The 23411-nt window shown below is 34.8% G+C and overlaps 1 protein-coding gene across 1 annotated transcript in view; it reads right to left on the reverse strand.

The window, feature by feature from the left end:
- PLCZ1 (phospholipase C zeta 1) overlaps positions 1-21358 on the reverse strand; it is a 32506-nt gene extending 11148 nt beyond the window's left edge. The window contains exons 1-7 of the mRNA XM_069490904.1: positions 21304-21358; positions 17632-17833; positions 13914-14058; positions 7072-7221; positions 4533-4618; positions 4379-4445; positions 2939-3095 (exon numbers count right to left, since the gene is read on the reverse strand). Of these exons, the coding sequence (XP_069347005.1) occupies positions 2939-3095; positions 4379-4445; positions 4533-4618; positions 7072-7221; positions 13914-14058; positions 17632-17833; positions 21304-21358 (862 nt within the window). The remainder of the gene's footprint in view (positions 1-2938; positions 3096-4378; positions 4446-4532; positions 4619-7071; positions 7222-13913; positions 14059-17631; positions 17834-21303) is intronic.
- Positions 21359-23411: the final 2053 nt, after the last annotated feature.

Here is a 23411-nt window from a genome sequence, read left to right on the forward strand (position 1 = left end):
TATTTATAGTATGATTCACCATTATTGAGATATTAATAATAATTTTGTTAAACAATTTGTATAAACTGATCATTCAAGGGGAAAAAAGATAATTTACAGTTTTTTTCACATCCAAATTAATTTTACTTTGATGTAAGAATACATAAAATTCTAAATAAAATGCATTTATTTTTCAAAACACAAATAATATCTTTCCCCATTTTTTTTTACTCTGATTTTCACATTAGGACAGAATCATATGTAAGTCATATTAAGTTTTCTGTTTCCAGCTAAATTAATCCTATTGAACATTTCAAATTCTCAGGATTAAAAGGAACACTAACATTATCTGATTCAACTCCCAACCCCTCCACTCCAGCATCTTACCCCCAAATTCATTCAATCTCTGTTTACATCTCTCCATTGAAAAATCACTACCTCCCAATACTTTTAATTATGTCAAATGTCTTCCTTCCTAAGATAATATCTATGTAATTGCAGTATATATACATGCATGTACAAACACACAGTCTATTTGAATTTCTACGTATATTCTTTATGAATCTCTTTACCTATATTCTAGTTAAATCACTCAAAATTCAAAACTAATTTATACCCTTTACCATTTGACACCCCCGCAAATTTTTAAACACATATTTCATCTTTCTCCAAGGTTTTTTTTTTCTTTCTCTAAACAGATCCTGTTCCTACAACCATTCCTGATAATATGGTGACCAGTCACAGGAGAAATAGTGATTGCCTATGGCCACTATATTTGCAAATCAAACTAGAACAAATCATTTCCTCCACCACCCTAAATACTATTCCTTAGGAAGCACTGTCAAGTTAAAAATCACAGTTAATTTTATCAACAGGTATTTTTTAAAGTAACACACGCCTTGAGAGAAAGTTTATTTTGAACCCACCCATGTATAAACACCCAGGGGTGTCCAAGTACCCTGCTCCCTTACCTAGTCCTAAGAGATGTCTGTCCTTAGGCAAAACATACTCTCCTAGGTCTTAATGTTTCCCATCTACAAAGTAATAAACATGAATGATTGCTAAGGTTGCATAACATAATATGATTTCGTTACTTCTGAGATTAACCTTTAGGTATTGAACATGCTTTGTTATTACAAATGTGGTTCATGTTCATTTTAGAAATAGGAGGAAGTCTAATAAGAAAAAAAGAAGAAATAAAACCACATATAATCTTAGCACTCAATGAATAATCACTGGTAACTCCTTGGTATATATCTTTCTATTCTTTTGTATGTATATGTTAATTTTTTAATTGAAAAATATGGTTATTCCCTTTTATAAATGCCACCTTTTACTTACTAAAGTAATGTGAAAATTATTCCATTTCAATAATATTTATCTAAAACATTTTTAGTGGTGTTTATTATGTTTATAATAGTGATCCTTGCAGTTAATCCTTTGACAACATCATTAATTATTTACAATTGACTTTTGGTGCAAGAAAAATGCTCAGTACCCTTTATACTTTGAACTCTCCTCAGAACTATCTAATCTCTCGTAAAATTTTTTGCAAGTATTTAATATGATGAGAGTAAGAGAATTATAATTTTGCTGTGTCCAGAGGTCCTATCCTCATGAACAACAAAAACCACGCAATAGTTTGAAGGGACAGGGGTCAGTATAACAGGCCATACAAACTCTCTTGACCGCACTTTACAGTGCAGCCTAACACATATACAACATGCACAATTGTTTCATAAACCAGTACTTACTCTTACTGCCTACAATATACCCTTCTGTATTCTATTCTATTCCATTTTATTCTATTCTACACTACTCTATCCTATTCTATTATTTAACTGTAGTCCATACCTATTGAACTGATTTTTGTTTACAACACACAGTTTAAAAAATAGGCCCTTAAAATATCCAGCGTCTCTCTAATAGGCAGTTAGAGGATATGAACTAAAGTATACTTCAAAATACTTCAAAATCCTTGGACACCAGTGGCAAGCCCGATGAGGTTAACCATTAAATATATCAGAATCTGCATTTCCAAACAGCCACGGGCTTTTCTCAAGTCAGTTGCAGGTGCTGATTTTCCCACTGCAACATTTCCATACAAAATGATAAATTGCAATTTTTGAGATGGAAAGTCACCTGGGTATTAAGTTAGTTGCCCATCCTTTTTAAGTTTGGACCATTCCCACCACATGAGTCTGAGAAAGGGGCAGGGTCTGCTTCCCATTCTCTTTCCCAGGACTTGGTTCATCTTGGGCACTGCCAAACAGAAGAATCACCTCCTATTTAGAATCAGAGGCAGTTAAAAGAAGATGCAGAGACAGATGGCACTTCTGGAGGTGTGCAGCCCATCTGGTAGTCCTGCCTGGATGCCATTTCTTCCCTCTCCTTCACCTTAGATGTAGAGTCTCCAAATCTAATTAATTCTACCTCTTAGATACCTATTGAATCCATAAAAATCACCCTGTTTCCATTCTCATGGCCATAAACCTTCATTACCTCCTTCCTGCCTGCAGTCTGATCCTTTTTCACTGTCAAGAGGCATCTTTCAGAAATACAGTGGGGCATGCCACTCCTGAGATTTCAGCCTTCTCCCGCTCACCCTTGTTCCCGGGACAGAATTCAAGTGCTTTGACACTTGGGTCTGCCTAGCTCTGCAGACCTACTGTTGCTCTCCCATGCAAACTGCTTACCACAGCCTCACCCACAATACTGTCCACACTGGACATTCTCAATCAAAATGTCAAGACAAACAAGTTAATTAATGGCTAAGTTCTGTGAAATAAAACTTAATATAGCCTAAGGCATATATTAATAACTCCTTTCTAAATTATATTAAATATGTTGGAATCTTATGAAAATATACATTTTACAAATACCGTTGATTAACCTTAACACCATAGCAGTGAATATAACTTCTTTAAATACTTCATCTGTTTGAATCCTAAGAATTTACCTTTCAACTTTGAAAGTTTTCGGGCTCGTGACTCCCCGATAGAATTATTTTCATTAAATTGCTGATACAGTCTTGAATGTTGAAAGCTTCTGAACTTCTCAGCTTTAGTATAAATGACAAGATCAGATAAGGCCAGAGCAATTTTTAGCTTCCTGGTCTAAAAATAAAATGCAGTAATTTCACATTTTTACACTAATCATTTGAAAAAATCCTTTTCCAATAAAGAAAATATGGTTTCAAATAGATTGTTTTAGTTTTTTCATAAGATTATCTCCTCCATAGCTATTTAGATTAAGCCAAGTGATTATTTTTTGTGACTAAATATAAATATTAAATATTTTTTGTGACTAATATTCCATGTTACTATGAGCTGACCTACACTTAACATCCCAGTTAATGTAATAAGTATTGAGGATGATAATTACTATTAATGCTATTTCCCTTTTCTCAAAGATCTGTTTATTCTTATGAATTTTACAAATTTAGGAATTTTAGTCATGAATAAATATATTTCCAGTTTGGTCTACCATTTTGGAATAACATCTAGTATATAGTGGACATTTGCTCTTTTATGGTCCAGCATCTATTTCGTCTGCCCTTATGTTAGGCACTTTCCAGGTTGTGTTTTGGGAAGACATTCCTTACTCATGCCCAATCCAAGTGTGGATCACACAGATTGGGCCTGGCTAATCAGAGTTTTGCATTTCCCTAGCGACCGTAATCAGCTCGGGAATGCATGCATAACCAGATCATAACCACTGTACCAAAAAAAAAAAAAAAAAAAATTGGCTTGCTCTGCTGAGACATAGGCATTCCACTGCATTTGAACCTAAAAGAACATAAAGCTGATTTTTTGCAATAGTCTTGCACCAATGCAGAGAAAGTGGAGACAAAGCTGGAGGAAAAATTAAAGTTCTATTGACCTTGCTTGAGACACTACACCAAGTCATTCCTGACATTAAAATCCCTTGCACTGATTGTTCATCTATGCAGGCGAATAAATTAATCCTCATTTTATTTGAACCGGTGGCATTGGTTTTATGTCACATGCAAGCTAAAATACCTTCTTTTGTCATGCTAATGTGTATACTTCTAATACTATATATTATAAACATTGATTTTCTTGTCTCTGTCTCTACTTGAGGGAAGAGAAATTATGTTGTTTATCTCTGTATCTTTTGTACTCCGTACAATGCCTAGTACATAGCAGTGTATAATATTTGTCGACTATAGAGAAAAACATTTAAAAACAGCTAATGCTGTTTTTAAGAGGCAGCTTTTAACTTTTGTTTTCCACTGTCAATTTTTTTTCAAAGTAATAGATCAGAGTTTTTATAAGAAGGAAAAAGACTTTTCTCTCCAGAATTTTTAAAATTCTCCACCAATTAAAAAAAAATACTTTTCAATCACTTATAAGATTTTCACAAAGCATCATATCACCTTCTTTTTCTTGAAAAGCTTTGATGAAATTGCCTTTTTTACTTCTGTTTCCTTATCTTGATTGTCTTTTAGTGAAAAATTATCAGATGCTGTTGAGTCTTTAAATTCATCCTCCTCCTCCTCCTCATCCAGTTCTTCCCATTCCTCCACCTTGCCATGCTTATCAGAACCTTTCCTTTCACGGGTTTCCTTTAAGGTTCCTATTTTCTTATTTTTAACTAATATTTTGAATTTTAGTGCCTATGGAAACAATTTGAAAGAGAGATACTATTACACATTTACAGGTAAGTTTGCTTTGTGACAGTCATTAAAAAGTGGTTGATCATATTTTTAATTTGCCCAAAGTAGTAAGGTATGTAAGAGCCATAAATTTTGCCAGTCACCCAAATTTTCCCTTACTCCTATTCATACCTCCATAGAAAACAGTGATGTTAAGGTATTGACCAAACTTCACACACAAAAAAAATAAGCCTGTTATGATTGGAACTTAGTGTATGCCCCCTCTTTTATATTCCACAAATGGGTACTATTCCAAAATTTTGAAATATGTGAAAAGGATATATGTGTTAAAATCCTTGCCATGTTATGCAAGTTAAAATGTTACAACTTCTGATAGTAAATGCTTCAGGTCATCACTCTCTTATCCAACATTAAAAAGTATTAAATGAGATCAGGTATATATCTTTACCGTAGTGTCTGACATCTAGTATAGACTTGATTAAAGATTTGTAAAGTCTCTTCAGAGTTCACCTGTATTACACGCAAGCATCATTGGCTTAATATTTCCTGTCCATCAAAGGTAGGAGCATGGCAGTATTTACCTCAAGTGTCACTCGTTCTAAATCCAAAGCCTCTGGTTCCAAGCTTTCACTTAGTTACTCCTGCCCTTTTCAAACTTTCATTAATTTAACAAACACATTTAAAAGCGTCTGCTGTGTTCTATTCGATGCTGAAATCTGGGTTATGAAGTAAAGTTCTTTTCGACAAGGAGCTTTGATTGCCCCTTCCCTTCTGCCATCGTTGGGTACCCACTCAAATCACTATCAGCTTGGGCCTTTTCTCCCTGACTATGACCCTATGATACTCTGGAATAGGGAGTTTACCAAAGTGCACTCTGCAACCACATGCAACAAGAGTATTAGCAGGGGTGCTTGTGAAAGGGATAAATGCCTAGAATCTACTTCAAAATTAGAGAATCTTGAATGGTGGGGTTGGAATTAGGCCTCCTTAACAAGTCTCCAGGCAATTCTTTTACACACTGAAGACTGCATGTTGCACGCAAAAGTGATTTTCACTCTAATTCCTCATTTACTTGTAGGAAAGAGTCTCTTCATTTTAGTATGGAAGCTAAAACTTTAATGAAAGCTATGTATTAGAATGCTAAAAAATAGATTTATATATAATGGGAGAAGAGATTCTCTTACTAGAAAGCTAAAAATTATTATAATTTCCAGAATTAGACCAAGACTGCTAGATTTAATCTTTAATGATATGTTTGCAGCATTCTGCACAAAGGTCTTTAACATTTCTTTTCTGCCACAATTGAACACATTTAGTCTGTGAGCATTCTTAGGAGGTGAAAGAGTCATGGTTTTTCCATGTACCAAACAATTCATTTTTTCTGCGTCAGTTCTGTCATGAGCCCTATATATCTTGTCATTAGTGTCACAACACCTTCATTTTTAAATTTTCTATTCATTTGAATATAATACGGAAAAAATATAGAGGGAAAAATTCAAATATTACAAAAATATTGCTATACCTACCAAAAATGAAGATGTGTCAAAACTAAACTATTGGTGGTTAGATGATACTACTGCAAAAAAAAAAAAAATTCATTTATCACCTGATAAAATCTGGGGTTAGGAGAATGGGAAAACCAAGGAAACTAAGGAGTTGCCAGAGAAGAAGAAGGAAAGCCTAGAGAACGTGGTGTTATAGAAGAAAGTGTTTCAAGGAAAGGAAGGAGAGGCCCACGCTATTGAATGTCGGTTAGAGCACAGTCAGATGATGATTGAAATAGGTGCACTGGAATTTATCAGTGAGAAAGTCTTTGGTGACCACAATGAGAAACTTACTGTGGAGCAGGAGGAAGAGGAAGACAGACTGGGTAGGTTGCAATGAGAAGACGACGTGCAACATTGGGCTGTGAGAGGGAATAATAAAGAGACAACCACAGAGAGAAGTGAAATCCTGACGGTAGAGGTAGGGGTGCACAAATAAAATATTTGAGTTTGCTCGAGGGAAGGTGGAAAGGGAAACAGGGAAATTGAAAAGAGCAAATTTTTAACAGGGGAACCTGCTACCCAGCTGCTGAGATATGGGTACAGACTGTATTTATAGCCTAAAACTTTTGCCCCTTTCTTTGCCTTTTGCCTATAAAACACACCAGATGCCTAGGGCCCAATACCAAATTGCCTTCCAATTGTGGACCCATGAGCTACGGCACACAATCAACATGTGGGTTTTACATTGATCTCTACACATTCTCTTTATTAAAATGCATTCACCTGACGCTCACGGGAACATCTTCTAGGCAACACATGGGAAAGATACATAACTATAAATAAAACTAAGCATTTTCATTGGTCTCTAACACACTGTCATGGGCCAACATAACAGTGACATGTTTTGGCGTTCTGTTTCGTTTTGTTCTGGTTTTCTTAACCTGAGCTTCTCAGACAAAATGTTACCTCTGGGGAAGGTAGTTTGTCTGGATAATCATCAAGAATATCAGCAAGCAGGGACTCTCCAAAAATAGTCTGCAAATGGTCCGCCAGCACTTCTTGTTGGGAAGGGGAGCAGTGATTTTCTAAAGAGAGCACCACTGGGTAGTCAGATGTCTAAAAAATTAACCATTACCATGGTTATTAATCAGAACTTTTAAGTAATTTTAATGCAATTAATGTAAGCACTTAATTTCAAACTTAATTTTAATATTCAGTACCTTTGCAAAATAATTAAGTATTCTTTAAACTGAAAGTACTTTTGAGTTTGACAAAACAGGGACCATTAAATCTGTATAAAAAGAAAAATTATTACTATGGGCACCAAAAGTATAGGAAACAGCTGAAGCATCTATCAGTGGGTACTTGTTTAAATAAATTTTACCATATCTGTATAAAAGGAATGATATAGACCCATTAGGAAGAAGGTAGAGTGATACATACTGCTGTAGAAAGTTATCTATAGTATTAATATTATGAAGCAAGTTGCCAAACAGTAACATTCTGCATTTTTACTTTTTAAATGTTTAGGTATTTGAACATGTGAAAGAAAAACCTATCAACACTGGTCAGTTGAGGGAAATGTTGTTTTTCTTCTTTTTCAGTTTTAAGTTCTATAATCAAAACACACTGCTTTAGAATTAGAAACAAAGGTAAAGATATTTCCAGTTTTGATGAATAAAGGGGATCTATTAAGTGAGGGTGGCTCTACAGAGGGATTTTCTGTCCTTTTGCACCACTGTAATTTCAAACTTTGTCACCGGGTAGAGAAGAAAAACATTTTTGAATCTTATTCAAAATATTTACCTATGTTTTGATTTCATATATAATTATCAGGACACAGATTTATCAACTCATAAACAAGCCAGAGAATCACAAGTTTTGGCGCATTATCACAGCCCTTGAAACAGGACATAAGATATTATCTCTTTTTAACATATGAGTGTATTAGTTTCCTGTTTTCTGTGGCTGTTGTAACAAATTACTGCAAACTTGGTGGCTTACAACAACAGAAATTCAGTCTCTCACAGTTTTTCTAGTTGCCAGAATTTAAATGGCTTTCACTGGGCTGAAATCAAGGTGTTGGACAGGCTGTGCCCCCTCAGGAGACTCTAGGAGAGAATCTGTTCCCTGCCTCTTCCGGCATTTGGTGGCTGCTGATATTTCTTGGCTTGTGTCCACATCGCTCTCATCTGTGTCCCCATCTTCATGTTGCCTCCTCCTCTAGTGTATCAAATCTCTCTTTACCCCCTCCTTATGGAAGTATGTATGATGGCATTGAGGGCCCACGCAGATAGTCCAGAATAACCTCCGCGTCCAGAAATCGTTAACATCATCACATCTACAGAGACTCTTTGTCCAAATGAAGTAACATTTACAAGTTCTAGGAAAAAGAAACTAATATCTTTGCGGGCCCTTATTAAGCCTACGACAATGACCTTCTCAACTATACACTCTATTGAGTATGTCTATGGATTCACTCTAACATCAATAGAATAGTGTAAAGTTTTTCCCAAATATAATAAGTGACATTGAGACTGGGCAAAGTGATGGCCTAGCAGGCGGATTCCTCCACGAACCCCTGACTTCACTGATGGGGCAGAGTCCATTTTTTATCTTCTGTGTCCTTGGCCCTATCCTCTGGAAAGATCCTCTTTCTTTTATCCTCCTTTGCCACATCTAAAGTGGATGGTGAGGAGTTTGCTCTCCTTAAAGCCAAGCAATCTTTGTAGCCCACTTCCTGTCCAAAGGTTGTTTTAAAGTTTACCTAAGAGTCAGACTTGGTTTTTGTTTTTTTTTTTTTTTTTTTTTTTTTGGTGGGGGGCAATATAATTCCCTCAAAAACTTAGATTTCATGTATATTTGTTCTAGTAAACTACAGGCACCAGTAACTAGACCCAAGGTTCATTCCTAATCATAGTTATCAAGTCTATTTAATTTCACTTCCTCTCTGTCCCAAATTAATAGTGACTATCTTGAGTAGGAAATCCAAACTTCAGTCTGATTTATGAAGCAAAACTGAGTCACCTTGTTCCACTGAGAAGTCTCATTGAGTTTTTGTTGCTCAAAGCCTTATTTTAAATCTGATCTCTTTGTTTTTTAAAATAAACGTTATTATATATTTTTAAGGCATACAACGTGATGTTATGGATACATATAGATAGTGAGAAGGTTACTATAGTGAATCAAATTAACATATCAATTATCTCACATATTTACCCTTTTTATTAAATGTGCAAATAGCTCAAACTCTTTACTGAGGAATTAAATCATTTGTGCATTTTGATTTAACCTAATTCAATTCTTTCTTTTTTTGGTAGTTTTATCTCTCACTTTAATTGTAAATTTCTTTTGGGGGGCATTTTTTATTTCAAAACATTAATTAGGGAGTACAAGTGTTTTTGTTACATAGATATCTCGTATAATGCTTAAGTCAGGGCTTTCAGTGTGTCCATAATTGGAATAGTGTCCACTGTACCCAACACGTAAGTTTTTATCTCGCATCACCCTCCTGCCCTCCCCATTTCTTGGTTTATCATGTCCTTTATATCACTTTGTGCCTGTGTGTGCCCATCTATTAGCTCCCACGTATTTGTGAGAACATACGGTGTTTGGTTTTCTATTCCTAAGATACTTCACCTAGGATAATGGTCTCCAGTTCACTCCACGTTGCTGCAAATGACGTTATTTCATTCCTTTTTATGGCTGAGTAGTACTCCGTGTTATGTATATGTATATGTGTATATATATAATTTTATATACACAAGGTGAGGACTATAAGTAATAAAATTGGACTATATATGGTATTTCTGCTAACTGAGGAGATTTTAGCTGCTTTGGCCACAAAAACAAACAAAAAAAGTGGGTAAATGCAAAGACGTAGAATCAACCTAAGTGTTCCTCAATTCATGAGTGGATAAAGAAAATGTGGCATATATATAACATGACTTGTTTATGAGTTGATACATTTGTGTCTTGATAATTATATGTGAAATCAAAATATGGGTAAAATTTTGAATAAGATCCAAAAATGTTTTTCTTCTCTACCTGGTGACAAAGTTTGAAATTACAATGGTGCAAAAGGACAGAAAATACTTCTGTAGAGCCACCCTCACTTAATAGATCTTCTTTATTCTTAAAAACTGAAAATATCTTTACCTTTGTTTCTAATTCTCCATGTACTCCATGTTTTATATATATATATATTTTTTTTTTTTTTTTTTGAGACAGAGTCTCACTCTGTTGCCCCAGCTAGAGTGCCATGGCGTCAGCCTAGCTCAGAGCAACTTCAAACTCCTGGGCTCAAGCAATCCTTCTGCCTCAGCCTTCCAAGTAGCTGGGACTATAGGCATGCGCCACCATGCCTGGCTAATTCTTTCTATATATATTTTAGTTGTCCAGCTAATTTCTTTCTATTTTTAGTAGAGATGGGGTCTCCCTCTTGCTGGTCTCGAACTCCTGACCTCGAGCTATCCTCCCACCCTGGCCTCCCTGAGTGTCCATGTTATGTATATACCACATTTTCTTTATCCACTTTGAGGGACACTTAGGTTGATTCTACGTCTTTGCATTTACCCACTTTTTTTGTTTGTTTTTGTGGCCAAAGCAGCTAAAATCTCTTCATTTAGCAGAAATCCCATACACAGTCCAATTTTATTACTTATAGTCCTCACCTTGTATGTTAGCTCTTAGACTTGTTCACCCTACCTATCTGATACTTTGCATCCTCTGACCTGTGTCTCCCTGTTTCCTCCCCTGTCCTGACCCTAGTAACCACTGTCTTGTTCTCTTTGTACATTTGAATATTTTTTTAGATTCCACATATATATGGTTTGCAACTATTTTTTTCTCACTTGTAGGCTGCTCTTTCATTTAGTTGATTGTTTCCTTTGTTGTGCAGAAGCTTTTTAGTTTGGCATAGTACCATTTATTTATTTTTGCTTTTGTAGCCTGAGCTTTTGGTGTGATAGCTCAAAAAATTCATGGCAAAGACCAACGTCCAGGGGCTTTTTCCCTATGTTATCTTCCAGCAGTTTTATTGTTTCTGGTCTTATATTTAGGTCTTTGATTTATTTTGGGTTCATTTTCGTGAATGATATAAGATAAGGGTCCAATTTCCTTCTTTTGCATGTTGAAATCCAGTTTTCTTAGTGCCATTTATTGAAAAGACTATCCTTCCCCCATTGTATTCTCTTAGGGTTCTTGTTGAAAACTAGTTGACCGTACCTACTTGGGTTTATCTCTGGGCTCTCTATTCTGTTCCACTGGTCTATGTGTCTGTTTTTATGCCAGTACCATACTGTTTTGATTACCGAAGCTATATGATATAATTTTAAATCAGTAAGTATAATGCCTCCAACTTTGTTTTTCTTTCTCAGAATTGTTTTGGCCATTTGACGTCTTTCATGGTTCCATACAAATTTTAGATTTTTTTTCTAAGTCTGTGAATGTCATTGGGATTTTGATAGGGATTGCATTGAATCTGTATATTGCTTTGGGTAGTATGGACATTTTAACAATATTAAATCTTTCAATCCACAAACACAGGATATCTTTTCATATATTTGTGTCTTCATCAATTTCTTTCATCAAAGTTTTACAGTTTTCAGTGTACAGATCTTTCACCTCCTTCATTAAATTTATTCCTAGGTATTTTTTATTCTATCATAAATGGGATTGCTTTCTTGATTTCTTTTCAGCTAAGTCACTATTTGCGTACAAAAATGCTACTGATTTCGGTATGTTAATTTCATATCCTATAACTTTACTGAATCCATCAGTTAGTTTTAATAGTTTGTTTTTCTTTTTTGCAGAATCTTTGGGGTTTCTTACATATAGGATCATGTCATTTGCAGATAGAAATAATTTTACGTCTTCCCTTTCCTTTTTTCCCTTTTATCTATTTTTCTTATCTAATTGTTCATCTCTTGTTTTTTATGGAGTCTTAGAAGCTGTAGGCCTTTCTACCTTTGCAAGGCCTTTAAATTCTAAGACTATGTTTATTTCCTTTTATTTCTTCAGCTACCCACCCTAAATTAAGTGAGGAAGTTAGTTGTGTAAATATTTGGGAAGAATATTTCATATAAAGGAAATAGAAAGTGCAAAGGCTTTGAGATGTGCCTGAGAAAAACTGAAGAGGCCAGAATGGCCAGGTGAGCAGGGATTAGCAGGAGCATGCAGAGAGCTAAGAGAAAACCCATCAAACAGGGCCTGTAAGCCATTGTATTGATTTTAACTTTTATTTTGAGTGGGCTTGAAGGCTTTGAGAGGAGGAATGACAAGATCTGACTCACTGAAAAGTCACTCTGGCTGATATGTTGAGATAAGACTGCAGGGAAGTAAGGAGAAAAGCAGGAACACCAAGGAAGAGCCCATTGTGATAGTCCAAGTGAGGGGTGATGGTGGTTGACTAAGACAATGACAGTAAGAATGGGAAGTAGAAATTAAATTCAGGATATATTTTGCATGTAGAGCCAAGATGATTTGCTGAAGAATTGATTGAAGGGTTTGAAAGCAGGGGAGGTGGGTTGAAGTTGACAGCGACACTTTTGGCTTAAGTATGTGAAAGTTGCCATTAACTGACCTGGGAAAGACCATGACAAGAGCAGAACTGAAAGAAAGAGGGAATTTTAAACATGTGAAGTTAAATATGCCTATTCGTATCCAAGTGGAAATGTCAAATAGGTAGTTGTGTATTTGATGTAGAGATCAAGGGAGAAGTTGAAGTAGAGATATAAATTTAAAAAATCATCAGAAATGAGATGTTTAAGAGAAACAATGTCATACTATCAATATTTTTATAGTATGATAGAAATTGTTCATATCTGACATTTTTATCTTGGGAATATTTATTTTATACTTTTTAAATATATAATAGAATAATTGAGATAAATTTGTGATTTTAAGTTTATGTTTACAGATTTATAAGGTATTGAGACAGGAGAACTTTAAGTTTATTAAATTCATAAGTTTAATTTATTAGGTTTATATGAAGTACTTAGTAAGATTTTGTTAAGTCACTTTGATTGTACTATAAATGTACTAAAATTGAAGTACTTAAAACAGAAAACAAGTATATTAACAAAACAATTACAAGTGTTTACGAAAACAATTTCAAATGTCTGATGGTATATAATTAGCCACATTTACAAATAGGACCAAGTTTTATTCCAACTCCCTTAAAATTGAGGGATTACTAAAACCTGCTCAAGTTATAGAGTAGGATTTGTAAGCCGAACTTAGTTCTAAAAAGAACTATATCTTGGAATCTATAACTTTAGTAAATTGAATAATAATTTTAAAATCCAAAGTAAACTTCTGAACATTTCTTGGTATATAAATAGCTGCCATTATAGGTATTAAAATGTCAATAATTGAGATAATGTATTATTGACATATTATATTTTTGTCTTGGATGTAAAATAGTTGAATATTGGTAAAATATTTACTATTATTAGACCAGTGTTTCTCAAACTTTCTTGGCCATCACCCACAATGAGAAATATATTTTACACTGTGAAACGATATACATGCATGCATGAGCGCACACATGTGCACACGTGCACACACACACATGAGTAAACAAGAAGTTTCACGAAACAACATATACCTTACTACCTGAGATTAACTTTGGTAAATTTACCTTTAACCATACACTAGATGGATTTCACTGCCTACTAATGGGTCATAACCCACAATTTGAAATAGCACTGACCTAAACTAAGACCAACTATTATAGAATTTTGAAGCAAGTAAATTATGATTGATTCTGTTTCAATAACTACAGTTTAACAAAGATATGTACATACCATGAATGCATATTTGTTTATTGCTTGGACAACGGTTTTAAACAGAAGCTTGCTGGTCAATGTGTAGCCGTGGTATACAACAGGTTCATTTTGTGCTCCATCCCAGCAGTCAATTTCCAGACAACGGCATCCTTTCACGAGGGCACTAGCGAAATTTAAGCAAAATAAAATGTCACTCCCAGACCATTAAAAAATATATATCATAGTGTCAAAATATTCCAAAGACTATTTGTATTTTTGCAATAAATGCATAAATGAATCCATAATAAAGTCAAGGTCTGAATCTCTAGAAAATCACATTATAAAGGAAGAGACAAACTATCTGTGAGGCACAACAATTGGTCCTTCTTCCTGGTCAAATGCTATGCTATTTATTGCTCTCCATTCAAGGCTTGATTTGCAATAAGCAAAGAAGATGCCTGCCTCCACAGCTGTACCTCTGAAACATCACCACTCCCAACTCAGACACTTTTGCTTATGGTTGTGTCTATTGAAAAATGCAATATTATTGAAAAGCAGTAACTTCCAAAGCCTTTTCAGAATAATAAAATGTGTTAATAAAATTTTTTTTGGTTTTTCCTTATATGAGGTTTTGGGGTATTAGGGTATATGGTGGGAAGGGAAGGGAAAAAAAGAGAAATCATGACAATACTTGCTCCCTGGACACAATATGGGCTGGAGGAGATGGAAGCTAGAGGGCCTTATGGCTCAGTAACAACCTTTATTTCCTTAACCATTTTATAAAAGGCATCTCTAATCCAAGTAAGAGCTAGAGAAAATTAATATTTATGCAAAGGAAGCCTGAAAACCTGCTAATCTATGTCTATTTGTCTCATAATTTCACTGGGAGAAAATTTTTTTTTAATTTTTATAGATTGGGGTGTACAAGTGCAGTTTTGTTACGTGGATATAATGTGTGTAGTCTGGGCTTTCAGCGTCTCCACCACATTGCACCCAATAGGTAATTTTTCATCCCTCAACCCCCTCCCCAGCCTCCCACGTTTTGGAGTCTCGACGTCCTTTATTCCACTCTGTACCACCATGTGTACCCATTGCTTAGCTGCCACTTATAAGTGAAAACACGGGGTATATGATTTTCCATTCCTGAGTTACTTCACTTAGGATAACAGCCTCCAGTTATCAGTGGGAGAAAAGTTTGAACTGACTGCCTCAGAATACACCAAGTTCATAGCTTTATCAAAACTGAGGAAAATATATTTCCACTTCCACTAATATCTAAAACTGGATTTGATTTTTTTCCACTTAAGAAATAAATCTCCATTTCTTAACCTAGACATAAATTCTATCTTAGATTCATACATCAGTTGTACCCATTGGGCTTAAATAAATTTGCAATGTTCTTGCTACAGAGTTTATTTATGTATTTAGATTTTAAATTGGGGAAGGAACAATGCGTGTTTGTAAAGAATGTTTGCTTTACCATACTCTCAGCTGATTGTCCTGCACTTTTAATCAACATAGAGTATCAGTTCTCTGGGGTGTTCCCAGAGAATAACCTTGAACTCTCTACTGGATGGGGAGGGAATAAATTATCAAAAACTTGGTTGTGGAAGAAAACTTTTCATAAATGGTATAGATTCTTGCGACTTCTCTAGATAGTTTAAATGTTATCCATAGATCAAGCCAACTTTTACAAAACTGCGAATTCAGACCACATGGTTTGGTCCCTGGCAGAAAAGTTTAAAGTGATTGTGTGATTGCACAGTGTCAGCTACTTCTATTGCAAGACGTGTAAAGAAAGTTTTATCTTCTCTAATGGTGATGATGAGGCCACTCTCCACTGCTTCTTTCTGTAGGCCCTGTTTGGAAGTGAACAGAGGAAATTTCTCTCTCATTCACTTCTTCTGAGCAACTATTTTGTTTTTATCATTATTATAAATCTTATGACTAATCTAGTTTCTGTCTTGGCTTTGGCTGCTGGAAAGCTTACAGGTGATGTTCTCCCTGCATTCTAGAATTTGTACAGGACTTTGTGATATGAAATTTCTAGTCTTAACTTTATTTCATTTATTTATCATTAAAATTTCCCTCAAATACTTCCTATGAACTAACAGGGTATAAAATATCATAATTCTATTAATGGTAAGTTTCTTTAACTTGTATGAGTAACTTTTTCTAATTTGAAGTTGAATTTTAACTGGCAATAAAAATGAGTTTGAGGAGCTTTTGTTGTATTAAAATTTTTAATGTTATACAGCAAGTAACATCAGTTTTCTTCTTTTACATATAAAGAAATTGAGACATAAAGAAGTTATGTCTGTCACAAAATTAATTTATGAGGGAAAGGGAGGAAATATGAGTGCTAGAAATTTAAAACACTGATGCTTAAACATTACACTATACCACTTTTCATGAGCAAAGAAATTTTGAAAGATTTGCATTCTAAGGGGGTATCTTCCAAAGGTGAGTAAAGAAACAAAGAAAAAACACAATTAAATTTACATATTAACTTGCACTTGGGTGAAATATTTTCTTGGAATTCAGAAATAATTTTCTGCACTTCTAAATAGACCTGTTTTAAAATGTATATTTGCTGCCTTTAAAAAATTAAAATAATAAAGTATAAATAGATGTTTCTACAATGAAATTATGGCTACAAATTAAGCTATCTTTACAGAATTCTAAAAAAAAATAAGTTTCCAAATTTGTGAATTTATATATTTACTTAGATTTGAAATTAGAGAAGAAGCAATGTTTATTTATAAGCTTATGGGATTGTAAATTATCTTTACTATCTTGTTCACCACTGTATCTCAGCTGACTTACTAAACTAAAGCCCAGGATTAACAGTATCATACATGGTAAAATGTAAAATTGGAGAGGCAACATGGATTAATCTATGTAGTTAACTTTTAATCTATTAGTTAACATATGAATCTATAAAAATCATTATCTATAAGTGCCAAGTTATACAATTTACTGTATTTATGTAATGTAAAGTTGACTTTACTTATATCATTGTGTTTTGCTGTCTAGGTTTAATTTTAACCATATTTGTTAAAATCTAGGATGTTCTGATTAGCTAAATTAATTAATTAATTTATTTATTTATTTATTTTGAGACAGAGTCTCACTCTATTACCTGGGCTAGAGTGCTGTGGCATCAGTCTAGCACAGCAACCTCAAACTCCTGGGCTCAAGCAATCCTTCTGCCTCAGCCTCCCAAGTAGCTGGAACTACAGGCATGCGCCACCATGCCCGGCTAATTTTTTCTATATATATATTTTTTAGCTGTCCATATAACTTCTTTGTATTTTTAGTAGAGATGGGGTCTTGCTCTTGCTCAGGCTGGTCTCGAACTCCTGAGTTCAAACAATCCGCCCGCCTCGGCCTCCCAGAGTGCTAGGATTACAGGCGTGAGCCACCACGCCCGGCCTGATTAGCTAAATTTAAAAAATCTTCTTCTTATGTTTTCCTATAAGAAATATCCAAGTCATTCAGCAAACCTCAGAGAGGCCAAAACCATGGACAGGAAGTCAGCAAGTAGGATTAAATGGAAAGTATCTGATACTAATGCATATAATAAATTATGTTGCCATTTCATCTAAATGTTGGATCTTTAAGAGATGTACAAATAAAAATTCCTCTTCCCTGTGAATTTGGGGAACATGCGTAGCCTACTTTTTACTGAGGCAGACACCATCAGGTGCTTCCAAGTATTTTAAAAGGTAATAGATTTAAAATTCAAAATAAATACCTCACATATCCCCAAATGTCACTTGGTCCCACTAATTGGTCAGATATCAAATACGTGTTATGTGAAGATGAAATAAAATAATCATTTAATGGATGAGTCATATCTTGATAAACTCTTTTACATTCATGTTTAAATAGTAGACATTCAGGTGAATCCATGTATCTTGTAAAACCTTCAAATGACATCTGGAGTTCTCTCCTAACTATAAAAAAAAAAAAGTTAAAAGCAGAAATACCATTAGCAAGATAAAAAAAATTTCATCTCACTTGTCAACTTATTCAGCAGTAGAGCATCTTTCTAAAATATTCCTTTAGAGTTAATATTAATACTATTGCTAATTTTTCTTTGTAAACACATTTTTCTAGTGAATACTCTTACTTCTTCCATATCAACATTCAAGTAAAAAATATGTTACTTAATCATCTCTTTTTTAACATATATTAAAAATACATACAAGAAAAGTACATATATTATAGCTCAATGAACTTCCACAAGCTACACATCTGGATAACTGGCACATAGATCAAAGACAAAGCATTATGGCACCCAGAAGCCTCCTACTAACTTTCCAGTCACTTATCCCACACAAGTGTATTCACTGGTCTGGCTTCTAAAAGCATAGATAAGCTTTCTCTGGTTTTTGTGCTTTATATGAATGGACTCATACAGTATGTATTTTTTGTGCCTGATTTCTCCTACTCAACGTTATGTTTCTAAGGTTTACTCATGTGGTTGCATATAGTTATACATTGTTCATTCCCATTGCTGTATATTATTCCATTGTATGAATATGCCACAATTTATTTATCCATCTATTCATGTTGAGCATTTAGATAATTTCCCATTTGGGGCTATTACAAATAGCGCTGCTATATAAACAACCAATACGCGTCTTTTGGTGCAAATATGTATACATTTCTGTTCAATGTATGCCTAGGAATGGAATTGCTGGGTCATTTGCATATGATCTTTAGTAAGTTATCTCTGAATGTTTTTGCTTATTATAATAATAGAACCTATCCCTATATACGGGCTCTATAAATGTTAGTTGCTCTTGTTGCTGTTGACCATTCATTTTGGCTACAAAGAAAAGCTGACATGAGTACTTACTTTATATTAGAATGTGATCTTTGACAAAGAATTTTATTTCCAGAATTTATCCTATAGAAGCAGAGACTCAGACAAAGACTGATATGCAAGAATTCTTACACTAGCATTATTTATAAAAGCAAAAATAAATGGATAGGAGGGAGGAAACAAATTAAAGCTCAAAATATGATATAATATTAAGCAACCATTAAGAATAATATGTCATAAAAAATACATAGTGACTTAAGTAAATGTTTATGACATTGTAAAAGTGAAAATGCCAGCATTTTTGTTTAAAAGAATAAAAGCTAGAAAAAAATAAATAAAATCTTTATATGCAAACCCTCTATTTCAAAGCCAGGTAAATTTAGGAAGATGGGAGGGTATGGAGCAAATGAATCTTGTATTGTGACAATAATGATTTGCATACTCTTATTCTTTTTCCCTGTGCAATTAAATCGATTGACTTAGCCCTTTCGAGCTATTGAATAATGGAGTAAATATCTCTGATAATAGAATAGAAGACAAACTCTTTTTGTGCCCTTAAAAACTACCAGTTTGAAATGAGGATTAATCACGTGTATTTTTTAAAACTTCATTTGGTATATGTCACATACCAATGAGGGATGAGATTGAGGGGCTATAAGACCATAATTCAAACTGACCTTAGTAAGACTCTAAAGTGATCAATAATCACGTAAATGAAATACAAGGTCTTGGCTGTGTATGAGAGTGTCTGAGGCAGGTGAAGGCTCGAAAGATGAAATGATGAACAGTATAATATTGCAGTTAAAATGCAAACACGATTCCAAGGTGTGACTGCCACTATGGCAATATCCTATTGCATCTTTTAATTTACCACCTGAAGGTAACAGTGCCCAAGTAACTGTTTTTGGTAATACTCACTAGATGAGCACTGCTGAAAGTGTTCATCTGTAAACTGGTTGTTTCCAGTCGGCAATAACATAATATAACACAATATGCTTGAGACAGAGCATAAATCAATTCACTACTTCCTTAGACAAAGTCTAGCTATTAAAGAAAAAAAAAAAGAGTCAGCTGAGCTTGTCAGGTGTGCTTAGTAATATAGCTGCTTAATGTTCTGGTGCAAGCTCTTTATCTTGTTGCAAACTTACAAAAGTTTCATGGTGCTCAGACCAAACCGTTACAACACTGCACTCAGTCATACCATCGCAATGCTTAAAATTCTCCAAAATCTTTGCATGGCATTGAGGTCGTGAAGCCAAAATCTTAATTATGGCTTATAAGACCCTACACCATTTGATCTCTTTCTACTCTCCAAACTCATCTCCTCATTCACCAAGTACTAAACACACTGTCCTCCTTCTGTTCTTTGAATTCTCCAACTCATGTCCAGTGCTTCTCTTCCCTGGACCTCAGACACTGCTCCCATTTTGTCACGTGACTTGTTCTTTCTTCTTAGTTAAGTCTCAGCTCAAGGGTATCACCTTTAGAGAGGATTCTCCTAAACACCCAAACTGAATTAGACCTCCCATGTCATTTACTCTCCAACACCTTCCCTGTTTTATTTTTTTTCATAGCACTTAGCACTGTCTGAAATTATCCTTTCGTATGCTTAATTATTTATTATCAACTTCCCTCTAACCCCCATCAGGAATACAAGACCTTGTTTTCCTTGTTCTCCGCTGTATCCCCAGCCCCTAGAGCCATAGTTGGTTGCTACGAGTAAATATATGAATAAATTATGAATGATGATTAAGTGAAGGAATGATTTTGTTAGAACCTATATTAGGATATGTTAAACATTGGTACCCTAAACCGACACTCATAGGCAGAGCTTGGACTTCCATACCTCCCTTGCTAGATGAATATTTTGAGCTATTCTAGCAGGTAATTTCTGCGGGGTTAATGTTTTTGTACTCTTATGTGAATATTTTATTATGTTATGTCTTTATTTTACTTTAAAATAAGGATAAATTTAAAAATTTGATATGTTTTGCCTATTAAAAGATGGGACAAAGATCACAAATTATATGACAGATCATTAGCCTATGTGGTCATTTGATTTAAACCAAATGACTATGTGTTCAAAAATGAAGGAAAAGCAAAATATTTTAAACATTTCATGAAATATTGTAGACAATTATATTTATAAACAAAAGAAAAAGTAGCGATTTTGTAATTTTGTTTTCCTTCTTAGCATTTTTTATTTAGTTTAATTTTCACGTATATTTTCAATAATAAAAATGCTTAAAAATGGAAGACTGCCTATAACTGTCTTTTTATCTTATTCATGAGATCAAGATATTTTCTTCTAATAGGGTACAGGTAACAGAATCCTCGTCTTACTTTCACACCTAAGCTCATCTCTGAATGCTTGAGATATATACATGGAAACAGTTGAAAGAAAGAAGCTGGACAATATAGTAGGAAAGAATGCCTTAGCTACACAGTATAGCTTTCTAAAAGGCATATATGTTCTATAAAATATATTTTCCAGAAGAATTTTGGCCCATCCAAAAATTTGAACTTGATTACCATAATTTATAAAAAATACTTTGTATATACATATTCTGATAAAACTTCGAAATGCAAACGTACCTTCATCAATGGGCTCATATTTCTGAATGATCTCAATAGCAATAGTTCTACTCATCTCAACTGTATATTGTTCTTGTGTCAGAAATTGAACCAGGTTATTTTCCAGGAGAATTTTTCGGTCTTCAGAATATGCATTGAAAATCTCAATAATTTCTTGTCTGTGTGCAATAGTTCGATAAATTGCTCTGAATTCTTCTATCGTGATTCTTCCTTGTTTCAGCCTGTCATTATCCTACTAAAAAAAATGACTGGTGGGCTCACATTGTGAGTATAAAGAATACACAAAATGAATGTTAGAGTATTTATGTAACGTATTAATATATATATAGCAATTTGTACTTGAAAGAAGATGAAACTTACATTTGATTCTTATTGTAGATAAAATACGTAAAACTGCATGGAGTGATGCCAAAGTTGGAAAAGGGTTAATGGATCATTACCTCTTAAAACCAAGTGTTATGGCAGGGGGGTGGGGGTTGGAGAAGGTCAGGGAGAAGATGAGGATTCCAGGTCGTCCTTCAATTTCACATTTCACACTTTGGTATTCCCCTCAATTTCAGTACCTTCTTAAAACCATGCCAGGCAGTGTGCAATCCCATACCACCAATATGAAGCCTGAATCATACATGTCAGAGTGAATCAAGATCACTGTAAACTGCAGAAGCTGTTGTAGTTATGTAACACCTTGAAGAAGTGGAGCCTGAATAATCACTGAAGGATTTGGGGCAGATACAAACAAGACAGGTGCCAATAAGAAAGAGGGGATTCACCTGGCTGTCGTGGAAAGTTCGTAATTGAATTTTACGAGATAAAAGACAAGAAAGTAGTCTGGATCCAGGTATTTTTTTTCTTTTCTTTTTTTTTTTTTTTTTTTGAGACAGAGTCTTGCTTTGTTGCCCGGGCTAGAGTGAGTGCCATGGCGTTAGCCTAGCTCACAGCAACCTCAAACTCCTGGGCTCAAGCGATCCTTCTGCCTCAGCCTCCCGAGTAGCTGGGACTACAGGCATGTGCCACCATGCCCGGCTAATTTTTTCTATATATATTTTAGTTGGCCAGATAATTTCTTTCTATTTTTAGTAGAGACGGGGTCTCGCTCTTGCTTAGGCTGGTCTCGAACTCCTGACCTTGAGCGATCCACCCGCCTCAGCCTCCCAGAGTGCTAGGATTACAGGCGTGAGCCACCGCGCCCGGCCAGGATCCAGGTATTAAAAGTAACAGAACTGCTGTGAGGTTCTGAGTAGGAAAATGACTAGCAAAAGTAGTAGCTTAGTATGATTAGTTGTGCATACCAGTTGGAAAAGATGGAGAATTGCAGGTAAGAGAGCAGAGAAGATGCAATTCAAGTGGGAGGTGGGGAATAGACACTAACATCAGTGAAAAGATGAAGTCAGAAGGATTTAACACGTCAAAATTTTAGACGCATGAGGGAGAGAATTCAAGAATCTCTGGGGTGGAGGAGAGTTAGAATAACTAGTAGAATTATAGTATCACTAACAAACAAAATACTGAGGAATAGGAAGATCAGCTTAGAGGGAGATTTAATTTTTTTAAAAAAGAATTTTTTCCTCCCTTACATCTTAACTCTCATTACGTTGTAAACAGCTTGATACAAGAAGCGTGTGCTAAAGGGGAATTGTGTTGTGGTAGAAAGCTGACAGAGAAGACATTATATTCCAAACTCCAAAGTCTGTGGGACTTTGGACATTTAAATTAAGCTTTCTGAGCTTCATGTTCTTCATCTGAAAATGAGAATGATAGTACCCCCTATGTCATTAGGATGCTTGAGGACTGAAGATAGACAATAAATGGTAGTTCTAGATATCCATGCATTGTTATATATTCTCCATGTCTGCTTCCCTCATATCAGCCAGCCTAGTGTCTCCTCTTATCACAGTTTTGTCTTTCCAGTATACACCATTGTAGAACACTTAGTATATGACAAGAGATGAACATGTTGGAAATGATCTCCATGTTTCATTAGGAAAAGTTCCATGGTGGCTACCCGAGAGTTTGACATGAAGGGACCAAGAAGCAGTCTGAGCTGGGAACCAAATATGAAGAGCAGAGTCATTTCAAAGAGGACCATTAATCCACACATACGAAGCATC

This window comes from Eulemur rufifrons, chromosome 16 (assembly GCF_041146395.1).
Source record: "Eulemur rufifrons isolate Redbay chromosome 16, OSU_ERuf_1, whole genome shotgun sequence".
NCBI classification, from domain to species: Eukaryota; Metazoa; Chordata; class Mammalia; order Primates; family Lemuridae; genus Eulemur; species Eulemur rufifrons.